Source organism: Coregonus lavaretus, assembly GCF_964263955.1.
Source record: "Coregonus lavaretus genome assembly, chromosome: 2".
Lineage (NCBI taxonomy): Eukaryota > Metazoa > Chordata > Actinopteri > Salmoniformes > Salmonidae > Coregonus > Coregonus lavaretus.
The window spans coordinates 54,220,403-54,244,675 of record NC_139989.1 but is presented as its reverse complement, the minus strand read 5'-3'; the positions used below and the strand labels follow the sequence as shown (position 1 = coordinate 54,244,675).

At 42.7% G+C, this 24,273-nt stretch overlaps 1 protein-coding gene across 1 annotated transcript in view; it reads right to left on the bottom strand.

The window, feature by feature from the left end:
• Window positions 1–19,584: 19,584 nt before the first annotated feature.
• LOC311104104 (interferon-induced protein 44-like) overlaps window positions 19,585–24,273 on the bottom strand; it is a 29,580-nt gene continuing 24,891 nt past the window's right edge. Inside the window, exons 5-8 of the mRNA XM_084145773.1 lie at window positions 21,717–21,869; window positions 21,389–21,560; window positions 20,691–20,791; window positions 19,585–20,229 (exon numbers count right to left, since the gene is read on the bottom strand). Coding sequence (XP_084001899.1) covers window positions 20,059–20,229; window positions 20,691–20,791; window positions 21,389–21,560; window positions 21,717–21,869 — 597 coding nt within the window. The 3' untranslated portion in view covers window positions 19,585–20,058. The remainder of the gene's footprint in view (window positions 20,230–20,690; window positions 20,792–21,388; window positions 21,561–21,716; window positions 21,870–24,273) is intronic.

The window sequence follows — 24,273 nt, the reverse complement described above, 5'->3', positions numbered from 1 at the left end:
TACTCAAAATAATTCCCACATAAGTGTTAGTCTCCTAACACATTAAAAACTAACGTAGCATTGTTTTAACCATACTACCTAGGACATGTTTAAGAATAGTGTCAACATCTTTAACTCACATATCTTCATTCAGATCAATCAGTCAGCTTACAATTCATAATCATACTCAAATTAATTACCCAAAACAAATTTAGAATGACAATTCTTAGTCAGTCACCTTGGTTCCATCATTCAAAGTTAAAACTCTCACCTTGGCACATACTGACACTAACATACTGTATAGTTATATTATCACAATTCTAACATTACCTTCCTCATAATGAGAATTACAACAGATCAGTATCCCAATGCATTCCTAGTCTAAATTACTATAAAATTAGCAGTGTATACTACCTCCTCAATTCAACGTACTACCTCAACTAACACTCCCTTCCTCTACCGGCACTCAATCTTCTGGCGTCCTCCTTATGTCCTTCAGATAGCTTCATAGTTCATCTTGGATTGCCCATGGCAATGCCCCAATTCCAATGTCACACCTGAGCCGCCCCACCTCCACCATCATTCTGTTTTGTCCATTTTGCCAACCAGTATACCCAAACTATGAAGAACGTTGTATTGGCATAGATCTCTCTCTTCCTGCTCACTCCACATGGACTCCTGTCACATTCTTGAGAGAAAAAGCACAAAAGAGAAGGCAATTGATTGCTTTGATTTGATGCTGGATTCAGGTCTCCTGGCAGAGGTGGTGTCGGACAGGAACGTCTTCAACGCCTTTGTTGCTCCTCTTCAGCCGGGTTTTTATTGAGGTTTACACCGTTCTGGACCGAATTATCTCTGCTATGCATTACGACACCATCCGTAGTAACCTCAGGAAAGGACAGATCATAACAGTTTAGTTGAGTTAATTTCCAATCCAAAACATCCCTATTAACATTGACTATATGACAAATCATTATGTTTCACCACTCATTCTTAATACCCATTTCTAATACTTGATCCTGCTGCCTGATAGATTTTTCTTTGAAGGGTCCCTGTATTCCAAAGGCTATCTGTTTAAACGCCCCCTAGTTTCACATTCTCCCTTGAATTCTCCCAAATTATATAACCCAATTGTTTTATTGTAACATTCCTATATTTCCTCATAGTCTATTTGATATTACTCTGGTGTTTTCCTTTACCTTGTTCAATTCTAACAATTGCTTACACTTCTCTCCTCATCCTGGTTGATCATAAAATTGTTTATAGTTAGAATTTCCTAAATATGACAAAAGTTGTGATTGAATCCTAGCACACAGTCCTGGTAACTGTGAAGATTTTGAACTACTGTTAATTCTTTAAACGGAGATGTGGTGCATATTAGACTATTTTCTTTATTTAATTGTATTGTAATATATTATACTCATCTATACCAATCATTGTTTAACGGCTCCTTCCATTCCCTTTCTTCTGTATTTGGTATGGCTCTAACATGTACAGGGTTTAGTGCACTTTCCCAAGGAATAACTACTCCAACAACACTTCCCCCTGGAACGCTAACACGAAGTACTACATCAAATTGTTAATCTAAGTCTTGAACTGTTATCCTCATGTCTATGATCCATCTGTCTTTTTATGTTATTATCTTAAGGTCACCATTACCCCATATGATTTCCCCATACTCCTTGTGCTGGTTCTTCCCACACCAATAACCATTTAACACTTGTATTTTAATAGTGATCCCTTTCTGTATTTTAGTTATGCTTCCTGCCTGTGCAGGAATATACATTCTAATCCTGTCTATATCCCTTCTATGTCTTGTTCTTCTGCTCTTTACTATTATCAGTACCCCATTCCCCTTATTCTCAGGGAACTAGTCAAGTGCAGAGAAATCAATGATGAGGATATCTGGTGCGTCTTGGAGGTCTGGAATCTCTCGGTGGTCTGGAATCTCTCGGCGGTCTGGAAGGTCTTGGAGGTCTTGAAAGTCTCGGTGGTCTCTTAGTAATCAGTTCCCTCACTCTGGTACAATGGTTTAGATGATACCCGATCGCGCTCCCCTCTATCCGTACCGCCGTTGGTGTAACCGGGACGATGATGTATGGTCACTTTAGCTGTTAACCTTCTTCCGTCACTAGGGTCTCCGTATCAGCCAGAGTCCCTCTCAATCTATCGACATCGGTCTGAGAAGAGTGTCCTTCTATCAGCCTACCCATAAGGAAGCTCGGAGTTACTGCTGCAAGGACACACAAGCACAGACACACACAAAAGACAACAATGCTACCCAATGGCTGGGGTTGACCACTCCTATAGTGGGAAACATGGATCTAAGTATCTGTCTCCGCCACTTTTACCATCATTGAGGTAGCCAACAACACTTGGTACAGGCCCCTCCACATAGGGTCTTTCCAACTCTTTCTTCTGTAGTCTTTTACCATCACATAGTCTCCAGGGCGCAGAAAATACTCAGATTCTCCTACTCCGTTGGGCAGAGTTCCCTTCACCCATGGGAAAAAAATCTTAAGAACATTGTTAGGTTAGGTGAGACACAGTATGCTACTTATGTCCTCTCATCCGTCAGGAGAAGCCTTGAGATTATGCTTCCAGCTCGTTGTAGTCCACTCATTTCATAGACAGACCACCTCTACACCCTGCCTCCTATCACAAAAACAAAAAAGATTTAACCTAACCCATAACACATTATTACTACTGCTCATATCCTTAATACAATTTGCATATCTTACCACAAACACATTAAAAACCATTAAAAACCATTAAAACTCCTGTAAGCCCAAAAATCATTAAAACACCTGTAAAACCCCTGTAAGCCCAAAAAAACTAAATCGTTAACACCTTCCCCCCTTTGGACACATGCATCACATCGTGATTCATGTGTTCAAAAAACAAAAGAACAACATTGCTTGTTAAACCAAAAATAATAACTGAACTTAAAATGACAACCCTTGATGATATCTTAACCCAATTGCATTCAATAACATTATTCAAGGATATCTCTCCTTCAAGACTAACTCTCCCACGTCATCTTTGTCCTGTTTGGGATGATATACAGGATTAATGCCAAATTATATACTTCTTTACAATTCCTTATTATAATCAACCCCCTAATTCACCATGCCTCTGGATTTACAGTGATGATGATCAGGCCACACTATAAAGCCAGGACAGATTGCAGAGGTCATTGAACTCATTCAATTAATTGTTCCATCAAATAGTATACTACTCATTAACAACCGTCAAAACATTTCATAAATGTTGTATCCCAAGTGTACAGTATGTCTTTAGTACAGCTCTTTTCAAAATAAATCACACGTATTTACTTATCCCTCAGTAAATAAAAGCCCAAATTACATGTGTTTGCCCCTTTAAGATATTTCACTTCCATCCCGTGAAAAAACCCAAAATAAAAATAAAAATCCTATACATCTAACATTTCATACTAAGTGGTTTGTTTGTGGTTATTTGAACACCATATAGTAAAACAATAAACAAACAAAACATGTCCAGGCCTCATTTATAGTCTCAGAAAATATTTCAAAGAAAAGAGAATCACTCCCCCCCTTTTCCTGGAAGAAAAAGTACACATTTAGTGAGTTTCCATTTTGATACCTCTTAATCCGTCCACACAATATAAATTCGAAATTCTCACTCTCTTGCCACATCTCCTGATCCCTCCTTTCAGACAACCCTCAAGAACATCACTTGTGACTGCTCCCTTCTCCAGTGAATTCCACAATCCAGTACACACAAAACGAAATAAAATCCCATAAGATTTAAACCCCTAGGCTTTTCCCTAGCCGCACTGCTACCACTCAATCACGCCCAACATGCTTTGTGACGTTGGAAACTCAAATATGCTATCTCTTGCCTCGTTGGTTGTACTCTCCCACATGCCCTGTGGCCCCCCTCCTTGTTTATTAATGTGATGATGGTTCCCCATTACCTTCTGTGGACATACCCCTTCCTTAACTATTATTTGTTCCTACTAAATTAACTGGAATTTGTTCTGACACTAATATATGTACACATGTACCTTTTTCCTGCTTCTTATACTACTGGAACTGTCATATGTATTAACTGCATTTGTCATGAAAATTATACTGTCTGTGCATCTTTGCCTGACATGGGGTTGGAGAGAGGCATAATTTGGACTTACACATGAGTAAGTTGCTCCAGTATCTATCATCATTGGGGTGCCTCTATTCTTTACCTGTTCCTATCATAGGTTCTTCATCAGCCGGCATAGTTACTGCCACTAGCTGACCCTCCCCTTTAGGATTCCCTGGATATCCCTAGTATCCATGATCTGATCCTCCCCACAGGTTCACTGGGCCCTGTGGAGCCTGTGTCTGAGACTGCTGCCATGCATCCGAGCTGGTGTAATTTATTTGCCACTTATCCCGTTGTGGGTGCCTAGGCAGCCATGGGTTGGTAGGACAATTCCTTCTCATATGTCCTAATTGATTGCACCCCCAGCAGACACCTGGCGGTCCTCTCGGTCCACCCTCTTGGCATGTCTGCTGTTGTGATCGGTACCCTGGATTCTTTGGTCTGTTTCCATTTCCTTTGTTTAGCCACTGTCCAGGGGATTGTTGTGTATACACATTCACTACTGGTAAGGCAGGAGATCTTTGGCCTTGCTGCTGAAGCGGTATCTGTTGACCTTCTTGGAGAACAGGTGTAGTTTGTTTTCTTTTTGTCCTTTCTTGTCAGCTCTTCCAGCTGCAACTGTCCCAGTTTTCTCAGAATCTCTCTCCACTGCCTCGCCAATTTCCGTTCATCCCACCTGTATTTCTCCATTGCGTGGATAATATGGTCACAGAATTCCTTGCGTGATTCTGACGTTAGTCCCTCTGTCTCACTCTGTCCTTGATCAGAGTCAGCATACTGTCTAAATTCTTCACCTTCCTCATCACTTCTATTCCCCCCATCTCCTTGCCCATCATACTCTTGTTCATCTATCCCATAATTTTCCAGCTCCGTTCACATCCCCCTCAGTCTTTCATAACAGTCTATATCTAAATGTGATTGTTTTCCTCTTCCTGGTGTGGAAACCTGCTGCTTCCTTTTTTCTCCTTCTATCTCTACATTCCCTGTTATTGAGACTAAACCTGTGACCTGAGAATACTGCCCCCCTTCTGTGTATGGTGGTGGTGTAGTTGAACCAGCCTTTTTTGGTTCACTCCCTCTCTCCATTTTCTCTCTTTCTCTCTCTTCTAATTTTCTTCTTATTCTTTGTTCCCTTATCTTATCCCAAACCTATAAAACAGCACTCCCCTTTTCCTTGTTTATATCTGGACTGCTACTCCCTATTCTAAACTCTCTTATCTAGATTTCTATTATTAATCTCCGTTACAGCTAGATTTGTACTCGCTAGTGTCTCTCTTTTACACGCGAACTAAAACATGGCCTTAGTAAAGTCTATTAGTAATAGTATTTTTTCGCATTCACATTATTAAAAGACATTACTTTCCTCTGTGTACCCATACAATTCACCGTTGAAATTCTAACTTCCCTATTAAATTGCTTTCCTTTGTTATCAATTCAAATCACGGCCTCAGCTCTATCGCAATTGCCAGTCCGCTATTCAATTTCTGTGACTGTCCTTTCTGATTACGCTCTAATTAATAAAACAAATACTTGCTATCGTTGACAAGCATACATTTAATTCACATCCATATTCAATTCACTATTCCAAATTCCAATTATATTCTCAGTAGTTTTCAAATTATCAACTCATTCGGGCGGCAGGTAGTTTAGTGGTCAAGAGCACCGTGCCAGCAACGGAAAGGTCACCGGTTCCAATCCCAGAGCCGACCAGGCGAAAAATTTGTCGATGTGCCCCCGAGCAAGGCACCCAACCCTAACCACTCCTGTAAATCGCTCTGAATAAGAGTGTCCGCCAACTGACCAAAATGTACAAATGTAATTCGGCGCCACAGAAAATACCTAACTATCTTTCTCCCCCCCGCCTATTCCGGTTGAATACGGGAGTTGTTCAATTTTAAATCAGCAAGCTGCCAAATCGTCCAGTCTTATAACACAAAATGAACACTGACTGTTCTATCAATCTAAGCAACCCATAACCATAATTGGACTATAATTAGAAAATCTAGATTTTACTGAGTAATGCAAAATCTATGCTTTATCGGAATGACAAGTAAATCCTCCGTTATTCCAATTCTAAATGGTCTGTATTTCAAGTATCTTGCACATACCACATTTATCACAAAATAGCTTTGAAGGACACATATCTCACACGCTCAACGTAAACAACTTAGCAGTCAACGAGTCAAACCCACATTCATTGATTTGGAAACAGATCTAACGACTTATATTTTCCCCCTAATATACTAAAATTCCTTGACTATATCACCTCTGCTTCTGGAATGATAGATAGCTATTATAATGGTTAACCTTTTCTACCACACGCTCTATGTACTGTCTCCCACCCCCCACGTACAGTGGGGAGAACAAGTATTTGATACACTGCCGATTTTGCAGGTTTTCCTACTTACAAAGCATATAGAGGTCTGTAATTTTTATCATAGGTACACTTCAACTGTGAGAGACGGAATCTAAAACAAAAATCCAGAAAATCACATTGTATGATTTTTAAGTAATTAATTTGCATTTTATTGGATGACATAAGTATTTGTTACATCAGAAAAGCAGAACGTAATATTTGGTACAGAAACCTTTGTTTGCAATTACAGAGATCATACGTTTCCTCTAGGTCTTGACCAGGTTTGCACACACTGCAGCAGGGATTTTGGCCCACTCCTCCATACAGACCTTCTCCAGATCCTTCAGGTTTCGGGGTTGTCGCTGGGCAATACGGACTTTCAGCTCCCTCCATTTTCTATTGGGTTCAGGTCTGGAGACTGGCTAGGCCACTCCAATACCTTGAGATGCTTCTTACGGACCCACTCCTTAGTTGCCCTGGCTGTGTGTTTCGGGTCGTTGTCATGCTGGAAGACCCAGCCACGACCCATCTTCAATGCTCTTACTGAGGGAAGGAGGTTGTTGGCCAAGATCTCGCGATACAATGCCCCATCCATCCTCCCCTCAATACGGTGCAGTCGTCCTGTCTCCTTTGCAGAAAAGCATCCCCAAAGAATGATGTTTCTACCTCCTTGCTTCACAGTTGGGATGGTGTTCTTGGGGTTGTACTCATCCTTCTTCTTCCTCCAAACACGGCGAGTGGAGTTTAGACCAAAAAGCTCAATTTTTGTCTCATCAGACCACATGACCTTCTCCCATTCCTCCTCTGGATCATCCAGATTGTCATTGGCAAACTTCAGACGGGCCTGGACATGCGCTGGCTTGAGCAGGGGGACCTTGCGTGCGCTGCAGGATTTTAATCCATGACGGCGTAGTGTGTTACTAATGGTTTTCTTTGAGACTGTGGTCCCAGCTCTCTTCAGGTCATTGACCAGGTCCTGCCGTGTAGTTCTGGGCTGATCCCTCACCTTCCTCATGATCATTGATGCCCCACGAGGTGAGATCTTGCTTGGAGCCCCAGACCGAGGGTGATTGACCGTCATCTTGAACTTCTTCCATTTTTGAATAATTGCGCCAACAGTTGTTGCCTTCTCACCAAGCTGCTTGCCTATTGTCCTGTAGCCCATCCCAGCCTTGTGCAGGTCTACAATTTTATCCCTGATGTCCTTACACAGCTCTCTGGTCTTGGCCATTGTGGAGAGGTTGGAGTCTGTTTGATTGAGTGTGTTCCTCCAACAGGATTTGTCATACCCCTCAGAGAAATGACACACACACACACACACACACACACACACCTTCTGATTTCCTCTTAAATCAGGGCACACACACTCCTTCTGATTTCCTTTTAATCAAGGCACACACACTCCTTCTGATTTCCTTTTAATCAGGGCACACACACTCCTTCTGATTTCCTTTTAAACCAGGACACACACCTTGTCTACTAGCCTGCTTGTCTTATTTACACTTATCTATTGTCACGCCCTGGCTCTGGCGACACTTGTATGTTGAGCCAGGGTGTGAGTTTCCTTGTTTCTAGTTGGTGTATTTCTATGTTGACCAGAGTGGTTCTCAATCAGAGGCAACTAGTGTCAGCTGTTGCTGGTTGTCTCTGATTGGGAACCATATTTATTCAGTCTGTTTGCCACAGTGGTTTGTGGGATCTTGTTCCAGTGTGGTTTGTGTTAGACCGTGGACGTCACGTTATCGTTTTGTTCGTGTAATCACTAATAAAAGAGTATGCTCGCCTTCAACGCTGCGCCTTGGTCCTCCTCTGTTCCCGACGATCGTGACATCTATAATCACATTACATGCATGCTTATTTCTCATTCCAACCCAAAACTCTGTACTTATGCTAAATTTGGTCCTTATTCTGGAGAGAACCCTTCCGTACCACATCCTCAGATTCAGCTTGATCGAAACACACAGCTCAAGTAAGAACATCGCTTACCTTTGTTTGAACAGTGGCCACTGATTGTGTGATTCGTCAAAACCTCCTCCGATGGCAAAGCACTCAAAGATCTCTATAACCAATCACGTCGGGGTCACCAATTATGTTGTGGAAAATAACCACTATACTTTATTACAAATAAGGTCTTACAGAGTTTTTGTTGCATCAAGAAATGACTATTAAAGTTTTCAACAAAGCCGATACCAGTCATCTTATATAGTCCTCTTCAGTTTTCCCGCTCTTTTATTGCTCCGCCCACTTCCTTTGTCTCTGAGAGCGGCTAAACTCAACTTTCATTAAGTTCAGAGTACTACAATCAATCAATCCTTATCTTGCAAAAACACTCATGTTTAGTTTAAACTCTGTTCAACCCTGGCTCTTTTCACTGTATTTGAAGACAAAAACAAACAGCCCAATTCAGTTAGCCACAAAGAATGTTAACTATATGTTCATGATTAACTCAATTTTATCTGATAATCCATTAAAAATACACATCAGCGGCCAAAGGAGGTGTTGGCTTTGGGGATGACCAGTGAGATATACCTGCTGGAGCGCATACTACGGGTGGGTGTTGCTATGGTGACCAATGAGCTAAAATAAGGCAGGGATTTGCCTAGCAGTGATTTATAGATGACCTGGAGCCAGTGGGTTTGGCGACGAATATGTAGTGAGGGCCAGCCAACGAGAGCGTACAGGTTACAATGGTGGGTAGTATATGGGGCTATGGTGACAAAACGGATGGCACTGTGATAGACTGCATCCTTGTATGGCATTGAAGCTCGTTTGGAGGTTTGTTAACACAGTGTCCAATGAAGGGCCAGATGAATACAAAATGGTATCGTCTGCGTAGAGGTGGATCTGGGGGGGGGGGGGGCAGCCATAGCAAAATGCTTATTGACATTCTCGATTATCGTAGATTTATCGGTGGTGACAGTGTTTCCTAGCCTCAGTGCATTGGGCAGCTGGGAGGAGGTGCTCTTATTCTCCATGGACTTTACAATGTCCCAAAACTTTTTGGAGTTAGTGCTACAGAATGCAAATTTCTGTTTGAAAAAGCTAGCCTTTGCTTTCCTAACTGATTGTGTATATTGGTTCCTGACTTCCCTGAAAAGCTGCATATCGCGGGGGCTGTTTGATGCTAATGCAGTACGCCACAGGATGGAATTTTTGATTGGGGCATGCTTATTTAAGATGGAGAGGAAAGCACTTTTAAAGAACAACCAGGCATCCTCTACTGACGGAATGAGGTCAATATCCATCCAGGATACCCGGGCCAGGTCAATTAGAAAGGTCTGCTCCCTGAAGTGTTTTAGGGAGCGTTTGACAGTGATGAGGGGTGGTCGTTTGACCGCGGACCCATTACGGACGCAGTCAATGAAGCAGTGATCGCTGAGATCCTGGTTGAAGACAGCGGAGGTGTATTTAGAGGGTAAATTAGTCAGGATGATATCTATGAGGGTGCCCTTGTTTACAGATTTAGGGTTGTACCTGGTAGGTTCCTTGATAATTTGTGTGAGATTGAGGGCATCTAGTTTGGATTGTAGGATGGCCGGGGTGTTAAGCATATTCCAGTTTAGGTCACCAAGCAGTACGAACTTTGAGGACAGATGGGGGGCAATAAATTCACATATGGTGTCCAGGGCACAGCTGGGGGCTGAGGGGGGTCTGTAGCAAGCAGCAACAGTGATATACTTATTTCTTGAAAGGTGGCTTTATAGAAGTAGAAGCTCAAACTGTTTGGGCACAGACCAGGATAGTATGATAGAGCTCTGCAGGCTATCTCTACAGTAGATTGCAACTCCGCCCCCTTTGGCAGTTCTATCTAGACGGAAAATTTTGTAGTTGACTAAAAGACCCTCTGAATCTCTGAATCTGAATAGACCACACAGATGGGAATGTCAACATTTAATTCCTAGGAATAACCAATCAAATTCAGATCAAACGGACATCAATTGAGCACAGCACACAGACCTTGTTTGCACTCAACATTAAATCTGAACAGAGGTGCATTTTGGTATGTTGATCTTCCCTTTTGTCGTTTTCACCAGGTACTCATATGACTGGTAGGCATTCACTAGGTCTATGAAAGCCTGGACAATGTTTTCTTTAGGCTAGGAAAGGCCATTCTCACTGTCTTATTTAACTGCTCTATGCATGTGCCTCCTGACAGTTCACTGTTGTTGACTATTTTCTCAATCGCATTAAAGCCAATAATGGGATGAGATAGATGTCTGCCCTTCATCATGAGCACTGGGGTGATTAGTTATTTAATGTCAGTTGCCTCTTGAGGTCAGCTTGAAAGTCACTTCTATCCAACCTATATACAGTGGGGAAAAAAGTATTTAGTCAGCCACCAATTGTGCAAGTTCTCCCACTTAAAAAGATGAGAGAGTCCTGTAATTTTCATCATAGGTACACGTCAACTATGACAGACAAAATGAGGAAAACATTTCCAGAAAATCACATTGCGCCCCTGGTCTGGTCTGGACCTCGGCACGCTGCTTCCCCTCTCCTTCCTCCCACTATACTCCAAGCCCTGTCTGGACCCTGGTGTGGGAGACCCCGAACCTGGAGAGGGGCTGACGTCTGGGTCTGGACTGGAGCCGCTGACCGGAGCTGGACCGGGCACCGGTGGAGCGGACTGCTCAGGCTCCGGACTGGAGCCGCTGATCGGATCTGGACTGGACCCCGGTGGAGTGGACTAATCTGGCTCCGGAGTGGAGCCGCTGACCGGAGCTGGATCAGGCACCGGTGGAGCGGACTGCTCTGGCTCCGGAGTGGAGCCGCTGACCGGAGCTGGACTGGACCCCGGTGGAGTGGACTGCTCTGGCTCCGGAGTGGAGCAGCTGACCGGAGCTGGATCAGGCACCGGTGGAGCGGACTCCTCTGGCTCCGGACTGGAGCAGCTTACCGGAGCTGGATCAGGCACTGGTGGAGCGGACTACTCTGGCTCCGGACTGGAGCTGCTGACTGGTGCCGGACCAGGCACCGGTGGAACGGGCACGGGTCGTGCCGGACTGGACACACTCACCACTGGTCTGGTGCGAGGGACAGGAACAGGCCGGACCGGGCTGGCGACGCGCACCACTGGCTTGGTGCGAGGGATAGGAACAGGCCGGACCGGGCTGGCAACGCGCACCACTGGCTTGGTGCGAGGAGCAGAAACGGGCCGGACCGGACTGCGAAGGCGGACTGGAGGTCTGGAGCGGAGAGCTGGCACAACCCGTCCTGGCTGGCTACCCACTTTCGCACTACACGTGCGGGGCGCTGGCACAGGACGCACTGGGCTGTGCACGCGTACTGGCGATACAGTACGTAGAACCGGCGCAGGATATGCGGGACCGAGGAGGCGTACTGGAGACCAGGGGCGTTGAGCCGGCACACCCCGTCCTGGCTGGATGCCCATCTTCGCACGGCACGTGCGTTGGGCTAGCACAGGACGTACAGGGCTGTGCCGGCACACTGGCGACACAGTACGTAGCTCCGCAAAACACGGAGCCTGCCCAGTCACACACCTCCTCGCGTGAGTACGGGGAGTTGGCTCTGCTCTAACACTAGGCTCCGCCAACCACCCTTTTAGCCCCCCCCCCAAAAAAAAATTGGAGCTGTCTCTCGGGCTTCTTCCTCGGCCGGCGCCTTCTGCGTTGCCGCTGCTCCTCTCTATACCGCACCTCCACTGTCTCCTCCCAAGGACGGCGATCCATCCCGGCCTGAATCTCCTCCCATGTCCAGGAACCCTTTCCTTCCAGGATATCCTCCCATGTCCAGGCTGTCTGCTCCTGGACACGCTGCTTGGTCCTCGTTTGGTGGGATCTTCTGTCACGATCGTTGATGAACGGGTCAGACCAAGGCGCAGTGTAATATGCATACATGTTTATTTGAACCGAACAACCAACGACAAAACAACAAACGAAACGTGAAGTCCAAGGTACACAAACAACATACCTAACACGGAACAAGATCCCACAACTCAATAGTGCCCATAGGCTGCCTAAGTATGGTCCCCAATCAGAGACAACGAGCGACAGCTGCCTCTGATTGGGAACCACACCGGCCAACATAGAAATACACACACTAGAATATAAAAATAGAACTACACAACATAGAATATACACACCCTGACTCCATAAATAGGAGTCCCCAGAGTCAGGGCGTGACAAATTTGTATTTTAAGAACAATGACTAAAGGATTTCACCCCAAATACAGTATAAATGTGTGAACGGTGTTAGAGTTATAATGTAGTGTCAACCCACTAACAGAGGGGGGGAAGTTAGAAACTGTTGAGAAAGCATTCCAGGGTGAAGGGGACTAAGAAACGGTTTAAAGGTGGGCGGAGCAAAGTGCCTTTGTGTGTCAAGGGATATAAAAGCTGTATGTATGTTTTTTGGCGCCAGAGCTCTCCATGATTAAAACATACAGATCATTCTTGTTGGTTGCGACACCTTCGTTTAATTAATGATTAAACCAGAGCCTTACACCCTCTGGGAATTATTCAAAGCATTACGTTTGATTAATTAGAGATAGAAATTCTCGTGACAAATGGTCCTTCGAGCCGGATCTCAAAATACGTCTTTATCGTTCTGAGGACACCGAAAACCGTGCACGGGCGGATGATAGCATCCGTATAGAATAGACCTGGCCTTCGACGTTAAGGTTATAAACAGGCCGGTAATGAATCTTATGAATGATAAAGACGTTAACAAGATTTGAAAAAGCATTTAAATCCCAACTGCAAGGAGGAGGTCAGTAATTTTTATTCATGGATTTTGGTGAAATTATTTGAACTTGTATGAGAATATGAATTATTGTAAAGGGCAGAGAATAGTTACCAAAATCTCATAAGAGAATTATAAAGGAAGGAAGGAGGGTCCGAAAATGACTCTAGGTAAATGGCCATTACCAAAATAAACTAGTTAATATTGAGATTGTACGAGATACAGTCTTTACAATATAAACAGGAAGGGAGATAATTATCAGCGTGTGAGATAGATACATTTAACAAGTCAAGAGTCATAAACAACTGGGGATTTGCTCTAACTCTGTCTATTTCATGAAACTGGAGCAGTTACGACCTCTAGGTTACAGATAGTGTTAGCAAAAAATCTTATAAGGTTGTATACGTGTGAGACCTAATGATCCATCGAAATACGTGATAATTGTTTCAAGGAAGGGACTAAAATAGGTAGTGTGAGGAAAAAAATGGTTGTCCCATCCCTTTCATGAAACTGGGGTTTTAAAAAACTCTGGGTTACGGGTTGGATAATTTAAATGGTTAATTACAAAACAGATCATAAACATTGGCTCAAGAGTCGCACCAGATAATAAGTCCCAAGGAAAATAATTCTGGATTGAATTATTACTAAACGGGGGGATTTCTTATTTTTCTACCATGGGAAATAAATATTCTAAAGAGGTTCGAGAATTAACGGGGGATGAAAGATATATGTTAGGAAGGGATCGAATAAATATGTTTTATGGATCCATTTTGGAGAAGAGGTATGGATTTATTGGGCATCTCGATGTGGAGAAATTAGAGGCTAAACTGTGGAACGGATTTGAAGAAACAGCGAGGGGAGGGGCTAGACACAGCGAGAGTATGGCTTTTGGAGAGTCAGGAAAGACTAGAGAATTTTGCTAGAGAGTGTAAGGCCCCGTGTAAATACTGTAACAAAACAGGTCATAACCATCGCGACTGCAGAAATAAAGGAAAGGGCAGTGTCCGGGAAATGACAGTCTATTTTTTGGTTCTAGGGTAAAATTTTTGAAGAAGTGATTTGTGTCGATTAAGAATTGGCTAAAAACACCACAAAGCGATTATTTGAGAGGTACCTATACATTTCTAACAATATATAGGTATGAACTTTCTCACCCAAACGTAGACATACGTCATGGGTGAGAAAGTAGAGAATATTTACATTTGGTTTGTTGATGTTGAATGGAAGATTTGTAGCGTGGTTGGGGTTAAATAGAAATACTCACTTATTCAATAGGGAATGGGTGTAGGGAGAGAGAGTTTTTGTGTTGCTGAATGAGGTGAGAGCTAGTGCGGTTTTCATTTGGTGACGTCACTTGCTCTATGAACTGGAAGTAGTTGCTTTGAAATAATCGTTGTGACTGGCGATGTATGTAGAGGGTCCCGGGTTCGAACCCAGGTAGGGACAGTGGCTAAAGCTTTCGCATTGGGGCTATGGACCTAGATTACTACGTGTATTAAAAGTTGAATTAGATAGCTTTACAAGTACGAATTACATTATTTCCTAAGAAGGAAGATGATTAGGGCAGGTCCCCACGCCTCCCCCGTTGTGTAGGAAGGAGCAAGGGGAGGGGGGGAAGGGGTGAGAGACAGTACATAGTTTAAATGATAGGAATATAATTAAATGTATGCTTATCAACGATAGCAAGTATTTGTTTTATTAATTAGGGCCTAATTAGAGAGAACAGTTAAAGAAATTGAATAGCGAACTGAAATGGCGATAGAGCTGTGAAAATTATTTAAGTTGAGGACAAAGGAAAATAATTTATGGTTCTAGTTCCCGGGTAAAAGGGTTGTACTTGCTTGACTAGATCGAGCAGAAGTTTTAATAGTTGAATGAAAAGCATTTATTTGACGAAGTCTAATGATTATTACTTTATTGTATAGGTTGGGTAACACCAGTGGTGTATGAAAATAAGTGGTGAATTCTAAAACGATAATTTGGTTTCGTTACGTGAACAATGGGATATCGTTTTTACTATTAGGATGATGGATTGAATAAACATTGGTTATAAGTATGAAGTTATTAAACAATAGGTTTATATTTTAAAAACATAAATGCAACAGGTTGCGATGATTAAATTAATAGAAAGGTGTTATAGGTTTATATTAGAAGGTGTAGTGAACTTAATGAAACGTGGTATTATATAGTGTCTTCCAGGATTGATGGAAGTCTCCTATAGCATTATGTTAAGGGGATGCCTGGGATAAAATATAATATCTTACACGGAGTATGTGATTGTATTGGCTAATGAATGAAAAATGACATTTACAGGGGCGAAAGGAACAATAGAAGGGGAGACAGATTTTCCTAGGGGGTTGATAAAATAATTGATAATGGATCATTTGAGATGAGATCACATGGAGCAGATTTAGGGGTTCAATAATCATTGTGAGATTAGTTATGAGAATTAGATTGATACAAACGATTATTGATGAGTTAGGACTGGGGATATCTGTATCATGTTTTGTGTGTACTTACCATCTTTAGATTACTGATGGTAATTGAAGGTTGAAAAAATGTATAACCAGGAGAAAGAGATTAGCTTATCTCATTGGAATGTTGCCCGGGGCTAGGGGGGAGCAGTAGTGAAGTTAGGCAGTATTTAGGTCGTAAAAGGGAGCTACTAAATTAAGTGGAGCCTGGCTATCTTTGATTGTTGTTTTTCAATTGGGTTTTCAAATAAAAAACATCACACCTAGTATGATGTTTATAAAGGGTTGTTATGTTGAATTTAGGGGATTTTCAACAGTTCATAGGTGGTGTTTACTATGCTGTGGGATGGAACGGTTTGTTGGGTGATTTCAATGGCCTCTGGGCTCTGTTTTGACTTTCTGGTGTTGATTGGTCATCCACACTGGTGGTTCTGGGGGCATGAGATGAGGACTTTGGGATGGTTTATTTAATCAAATTGGGGGTAATTTATAGTGCTGTGAAAAGTGTGAAGAAGATTATAATTAGGTAATAATAGGATTTGAAACATTAAATTAACAGAAGAGGGAGAGAGCTTTCCCTGAATGAGGGATACCTGTTGCTAGTCAATTGTACTAATCTTGGATTACTTTTACGGGATAGAAGTAAGTTGAGATATTATCAAATATTGTCATTTACATTTCATTTTTATTATGCTTTAATAAACAACAAGTTGGTATTTGAAACTAAATTAATGCAATGAGCTGCAGTAATCAGAGGAAGGCACAATCTAATGCGAAACAGCTATTGCCTAGATCATTGATTTAGTAATAAGATCAGGAAGATAGTAATAATAGGAAGCTGGATAGGATAATTTAAGATAGGGACTAGCTGTCCAGAAATAGAGGAAGAATGATGAGCTTTTTGGGAATGATAGACTACTGTAAAGCTTGGGTACTCCATTATGTACTGCATACTGGTAAATTAAGTGATCTTATCTATGGGAAGGCAATGGCAGCCCATGGTAAAATCATTTGGAACTCTGAGGAGGAAGAACAATTTATGAAGAGAAAAAAGTTGCTCACTTCCCAAACAGTCTTAGCTTTTCCTACACATAACAGGGATTTTACCCAAATGGTAGAGAGTAAAGAGGGATATATGACATTGGTTGTGATTTAAAGATGGTGATGAGGGAGTTTTTTTTAGTGGGCTATTAGATATAACTGGGTTAATCACGAACATAGAGTTTTTTTAATTCTTTGTTGCTAGGCAGAAGACGTAGGTGACCTAGGGTCGAAGTGCTTGCTCTTACTTCAATCCATGGCTGTCTTTTGTCTCTCTTCAAACATTGTGAAGGGAGCGGCACCAGGGTTGAGCAGAGTTCAGGCTAAAACCTGTCTCTCCTTTGCTATCTTCTTGATTGATTACAGCATGAAGGGGGGTTTGTGTTAGGTTTGAAAGATTTAAGTATGGACCTGTCATGTCCAACCATCAGTCTTCAGGTCAAGCCCGGGAGAGCCGGGGCAGAACAGAGTTTGAACTAAACATGAGTGTTTTTACAAGATAAGGGATTGATTGATTGGATTACTATTGATTCTGAACTGAATGAAAGTCGAATTTAGCCGCCATAAAAGACAAAGGAAGTGGGAGGAGCAATAAAGAAGCAAGGGACAGTCTCAAAAATAAATAAGGGATGGCAATTGGATGATAAATTACCAATATTACCTAAGTGATTGTTTAGGTAGGTGGTAATATTGACACATGAGCAGAACCATGTGTCAAGAGGGGGGAAGAGGCTAGTGGTAGGATTAAATAATATACGAAGGAGAGGACAAAAAACGTTTTAAAAAAATTATGTGAGCGGTATGTCAGAGGTTTTGTGCCCCACAGGTGAACTAAAGGAGAAGGTGACCCACTCTATCTAACCAGGTGACTGGTGAGCATCCAGTCCCTAAAGAAGAAAGACTGGAAGCAGGCCTGTTGGGAAGGGCCCTATCAGGTTATATTGGTCACTGCCTTTGCCATTAGAATAGCAGAAAGAGCAACCTGGGTCCACGTTATCCACTGCAAAAAGGTAAGAACACATACAAGCACCGCTGAACACACGCAGAGTTAGAGAGAAGAACTTGACCAATAGGGTCTGGGGATCACCTCTGTTAACGAAGATCTCCTACCCCGACCTATCATCACTGTAGTGTGTTCTCAGGGTGTGAGTATGGGGTGATACCAAGCAGAAAGACTGAGGACAGGAGAGGGTTGGCGGTTTTTGGGAAGAGGAATAACTTGAGCTGCATCATAGTCTCGGCAATGGTCTTGATATGTCAAGATCCACCACCAATTACGCTATGCCCTTACCATTGTTAAGAAGTAAAAGAGAAGAGAAGCGTCCCGACATACTGACCGTCAAGGACGAGTGGCCTACAAAATGGGAGTCAGAGAAGGGCAGACTGTAGGATTCAAAATAAAGGTTAGGGACGTAGCCAACGGGTGGGGTACAGGTCAATAAGCAACTTGGGATTAAGGAATCCCATTATATTCGTGTTCGGCCCCCACGGCGGATTGTTCCTAGACTCAAGTGTTTAAACACACTTGGGGATGGGGATATGAGACCGGGTGGGACTGAACATCCAGATGGGGGGTAAAGAGAAACAAAGATCACCAATTATCAATTGGAGATAGTAGTAATGTGACTGACTTAAGTTCGGAAGCACAGGAGAGAATTCTAAACCTTACAGCCCCTGTAACCGATGTGTGGTGGGCGTGTGCCAGTAAAGGCAGTATAAGGCAGAGAATACCAAAAGGGTGGCTAGATACGTGCGCCCTGGTTCTACTGATTCAGCTAGTTAGAATTAGTCACCAGGAACCAAGGAAAGGGTTAAACAGACGTAGGAGGAGTTTTAACAAGGAGAATAGCCCTATTTAGATGGATGCGATTGGGATACCAAGGGGGGTATCGGATGGATAACAAGCTATGAAAGAATTAGGGGAAGGGTTTACTACCACGTTCTTTTGGTGGGTGACAATAAACAAAATTGTGGATTGGATTAATTATATCTATTACGACCAACAACGATTTATTGGCTAGACTAGGGATGCAGTAAAAGGGATCTCTGAACAATTATCCACCATCCCACTCATGATTTAGTAAAAGAGGTTGGCTCTAGATCAGGCAGAAAGGGCCGGTGTCTATAGAATGATAAGCCATTGTTGCACATTTATCCCTAACAACACCACACTGGATGGGACAGTCACCAGAGCTCTTGCAGAATTAACTGCACTAAGTGAAGAATGAACTGAGAACTCAGAAGTTAGTACATCGTGGATTGGGTGGTTTGATGAAATGTTTGGTAAATGGAAAACCATAGCAGCCACCATCTTAGGGGCGGTCAGTGTTTGTATGGGTATTCTTGCATTATGTGGTTGTTGTCTTGTTCCCTGTGTCCGAGGATTGGTGAGTAAGGCGTTGGTGAAATGCAGTATCTCAACAATGATGAGAGATGGACCGACTCCGGACTCTGACCAGGGGAATGTGAAAAACGATCCTCCAGGCTTGGTGGATGACGAGGATTTTGACCCTGAAAGACCGCAATTGGATGAAATGTTTATTAGTTCTGACGTAATCTCTGAGATTAATCATGCTTGTAAATACATTTATCCTGAATGTGAAAACATTTAGTCAAAGGGGTGGATTGATAGATTAATTTGTATTTTAAGAATAATGACTAAAAGATTTCACCCCAAATACAGTATAAATGTGTGAATGGTGTTAGAGTTATAATGTAGTGTCAACCCACTAACAGAGGGGGGAAGTTAGAAACTGTTGAGAAAGCATTCCAGGGTGAAGGGGACTAAGAAACGGTTTAAAGGTGGGCGGAGCAAAGTGCCTTTGTGTGTCAAGGGATATAAAACCTGTATGTATGTTTTTTGGCGCCAGAGCTCTCCATGATTAAAACATACAGATCATTCTTGTTGGTTGCGACACCTTCGTTTAATTAATGATTGAACCAGAGCCTTACACCCTCTGGGAGTTATTCAAAGCATTAAGTTTGATTAATTAGAGATAGAAATTCTCGTGACAAATGGTCCTTGATTCAAATGATTCGGCTTCAAGTCACCTGTAATAAGTATTTTCACAAAACAAACATGGCATGCGCCTTTAGGAATTTCTAGGTATAACCAATCAAACTCAGATCAAACAGACATCAATAGAGAACACAGATCGTATTATCAACATTTAGATAAATTAATAGCATATTGCTTACTGGTACACATGATGATGCTGTATTATTATTTTGTTATTATTAAGGCGCATTTCATTCTATCACACTATATCAATGGGCAGCTGTTTCTGCCATTTTTAACTATGGCTGAGACCACAATACATGTTATACTATGTCGGGCATGCTGCACACAGATGGTGTCGATAGCTTAGGCACAAGTTTTGTTTAAGATTGTTCCATCTCCTTTAGGAAATCGTCTCCAAAGTTGACCATCTGCTTCAGTGCTCTCAATAGCATCACATCCATCTCGTTGTCCAAGTCGATTTCCTCATGGTAGTTCCTCACAGGAAGGATGCAGTTCACTGGGACACCCAGCCTTATACTGCATTTCTCCATCTTCAACAAAAACATAAAATTAGTTTAATATACACATACACACGTGCCTTCCAAAAGTATTGGGACTGTGTTGTCAATGTTTGGATAGTGATGTAATTGTTTTTGTTGTTGCTAGAATCTATTGTCACTTGAATTTGAGATCAAATAATGAATATGAGTCATGTACATTTCAGCTCACCATACAATGTGAGTTAAAGGGGAAGTTCAGTATTTTACAACATAAGGTAGATGGTTCCTCAACCTTAGTAGTTTATGGGCAAGGAGAAACTGTAATCCATTGGTTTTCTTTAAACAGCCACTACAAGCTTCAGTTAACTCATACCACCGCTAGCTAAAAATCAATTGGAGTGGTAGGGGCATGCAGGTGCCTGTTACAAAAGTTGTAAAAGTTGTAAAATACAGAACTTTCCCTTTAACTTTGGGAGTATTATGACCCTATTAAGTTCAAGAAAGTGTCTCACCTTCTCCTTGATATACTTGCTTAGATACATATTTCTCAAGTTGTCTTTCACCAATGGACAAGCCATATCAGCCCTGGTGAGGATGACCATTTGGGGAATTCCTGAAAAAGAGTCTCTAATAAGTATTTGCCTATGTGTACTGTGACTGACCCATTGCTTCTAGACCATTGGGGTGTGTGTGAGTGTGTGTGTCTCAGGGGGTTGGGTTGTGAGCACAAAGGACAATAAAGTATTGTAATGAAACAGGCAAGGAGTGGGGCTGAAACCTTAAACCTTCTGGCCCGAAGCCCAGCGTGCCATCGACTCTGCCACAAAAGCGTGCTCAAGTAGCAGAGTCGATATCTGTGTTTATAATCCAGGGTCACTACATAACTCCCTCCTTTCAAAGAGCGCATCCTCGCGCTAGACCTCACAGGACACGTCTTCCAGGAACGCGCTCACTGGCCAAGCTTACGTACTGTCGTGGATGCGAGGTCCGATCACATCCGACACCAATGTAATAAAACAGGCAGTGAGTGCGGCTTGAACCCTCAACCTTCTGGCCAGAAGCCCAGCGTGCCATCGACTCTGCCAAGAAAGCATGCTCAAGTGGCAGAGTCGATATCCGCGCTTATAAACCAGGGTCGCTACAGTATATATTTTATCTTAAATATCGGTGACTACAGTAATAGTGCTCAATAATGTATTTCTCCACTTACCCAATTCACTGGCCTTTACTCTAATGGCCCTCATCTTCTTGATGACATCATCATCCATGAGCGCAATCTTATCTGCTGGAATCAGACTGACCAGGCAGTGGGCTCTGTCACTTGGACTGGGGGATTTATTGTAGCCCAAATCGCCTTCGGTCAGTGGATGAATCGGATTGAACTAGACAGAATTAGACAAAGTACAAGAACAAGACATCATTGTGAGTTCATATTGAGTTCCAGCATGTAAACAATGGCAGGAATTTAATAATTCCCTCACAAAATCTCTTTCACATACTAATGAGCATGCAGTGCTGTTGTGTTGGAGATATTTTACCTTGTGACCCTCTTTTACATGTCCTGTCAGTGCTTTGATGAGGTCATCTTCATTCACTCCTTTGCCACTCTGTTTCTCAAAACCCATGACATCATTGAAGACAAACGGGTAATAGATTCCAGTTTTTCGATTCTCAATTTTGTGTGTTTTGTACTGAAATGCGAGAGAAAAGTGCATGAATATTTTTGTCAGTGCTTTTCAATGAGGAAATTGATTAATTGGAATTGGAATTCGGTTTACTTTCTGAATTGACTGGAATTTAAATGGAATTGACCCCAACCCTGCAACCAATATCATAATCTCTCTTCAAGAAAAATAAAATATTCATTTTAAAGTGGAACTGACAGCATTTTAGCAACATGAAATCATAGTAACATCTGTTCATATAAACCAACAGGGAGAATATGACGCCTATTTTAACATTTTATGACATAGATGCACATAGATGTGGTCCTTTTCACGTTTTCATAAATTCTTACAATGTTTGGGAATGACGTATAGTAAGGCATTTGTGAAAATTCTTTAGCAATATAGAGTGGGAAAGCGGCCGTGTGTTTGGACAATTAATAGTCACTGAAGTAAATAAAACCTCATAAAAACATCTGTCTTGTCCAGGACCGAACTCTACACAGACCGGTGCACCATAGCCAGTCAGAGCTACAGTAGGTCTACTGTATATGCACATAAGCCATTTGCCATCATGTGTAAGTGTGACTATAAATCATTTGAAAACATTCACCAAAAGCCACAAAATACACCTGAATAGATTTCTGCAAATATGTAAATACCAAATCAAATCAAAATTACATTTTATTGGTCACATACACATATTTAGCAGATTTTATTGTGGGTGTAGCGAAATGCTTGTGTTTCTAGCTCCAACAGTGCAGTAATATCTAACAATACACAACAATACACACAAAACAACAAATCTAAAAGTAAAATAATGGAATTAAGAAATACATAAATATTAGGACACGCAACGTCGGAGTGGCATTGACTAAAATACAGTAGAATAGAATACAGTATATACATATGAGATGAGTAAAGCAAAAATATGTAAACATTATTAAAGTGACTAGTGTTCCATTATTGAAGTGGCCAGTGATTCCAAGTCTATGTATATAGGCCAGCAGCCTCTAAGGTGCAGGGTTGCGTAACCGGGTGGAAGCCACCTAGTGATGACTATTTAACAGTCTGATGGCCTTGAGATAAAAGCTGTTTTCAGCTTTGATGCACCTGCATTGACCTCGCCTTCTGGATGATAGCGGGGTGAACAGGCCGTGGCTCGGGTGGTTGTTGTCCTTGATGATCTTTTTGGCCTTCCTGTGACATCGGGTGCTGTAGGTGTCCTGGAGGGCAGGTAGTTTGGCAGACCGCACCACCCTCTGGAGTGCCCTGCGGTTGCGGGCGGTGCAGTTGCTGTACCAGGCGGTAATACAGCCAGACAGGATGCTCTCAATTGTGCATCTGTAAAAGTTTGTGGGTTTTAGGTGCCAGGCCAAATTTCTTCAGCTTTCTGAGGTTGAAAAGGCGCTGTTGCGCCTTCTTCACCACACTGTCTGTGTTGGTGGACCATTTCAGATTGTCAGTTACGTGTACGCCGAGGAACTTGAAGCTTTCCATCTTCTCCACTGCTGTCCCGTCAATGTGGATAGGGGTGTTCTCCCTCTGCTGTTTCCTGAAGTCCACGATCAGCTCCTTTGTCTTGTTGACGTTGAGTGAGAGGTTATTTTCCTGGCACCACTCTCCCAGGGTCCTCACCTCCTCCCTGTAGGCTATCTCGTCATTGTTGGTATTCAGGCCTACTACTGTTGTGTTGTCTGCGAACTTGATGACTGAGTTGGAGGTGTGCTTGGCCACGCAGTCATGGGTGAACAGGGATTATAGGAGGGGGCTGGGCATGCATCTTTGTGGGGCTCCTGTGTTGAGGATCAGCGACGTGGAGGTGTTGTTTCCTACATTTACCACCTGGGGCCCGTCAGGAAGTCCAGGACCCAGTTGCACAGGTTTGGGTTCAGACCCAGGGCCCCGAGCTTAATGATGAGCTTGGAGGGTACTATGGTGTTGAATGCTGAGCTATAGTCAATGAACATTATCCTGACATAGGTATTCCTCTTGTCCAGATGGGATAGGGCAGTGTGCAGTGCGATGGCGATGTCGATTGCATCGTCTGTGGATCTATTGGGGCGGTAAGCAAATTGAAGTGGGTCTAGTGTGTCAGGTAAGGTAGAAGTGATATGATCCTTAACTAGCCTCTCAAAGCACTTCATGATGACAGAAGTGAGTGCTACGGGGTGATAGTCATTTAGTTCAGTTACCTTTGCTTTCTTGGGTACAGGAACAATGGTGTACATCTTGAAGCAAATGGGGACAGCAGACTGGGATAGGGAGAGATTGTATATGTCCATAAACACTCTGCGCATGCTCTGAGGACACGGGTAGGGATGCCGTCTAGGCCGGCAGCCTTGCGAGGATTAACACACTTACATTTCTTACTCACGTCAGCCACGGATAAGGAGAGCCCACAGTCCTTGGTAGCGGGCTGCGTCGGTGG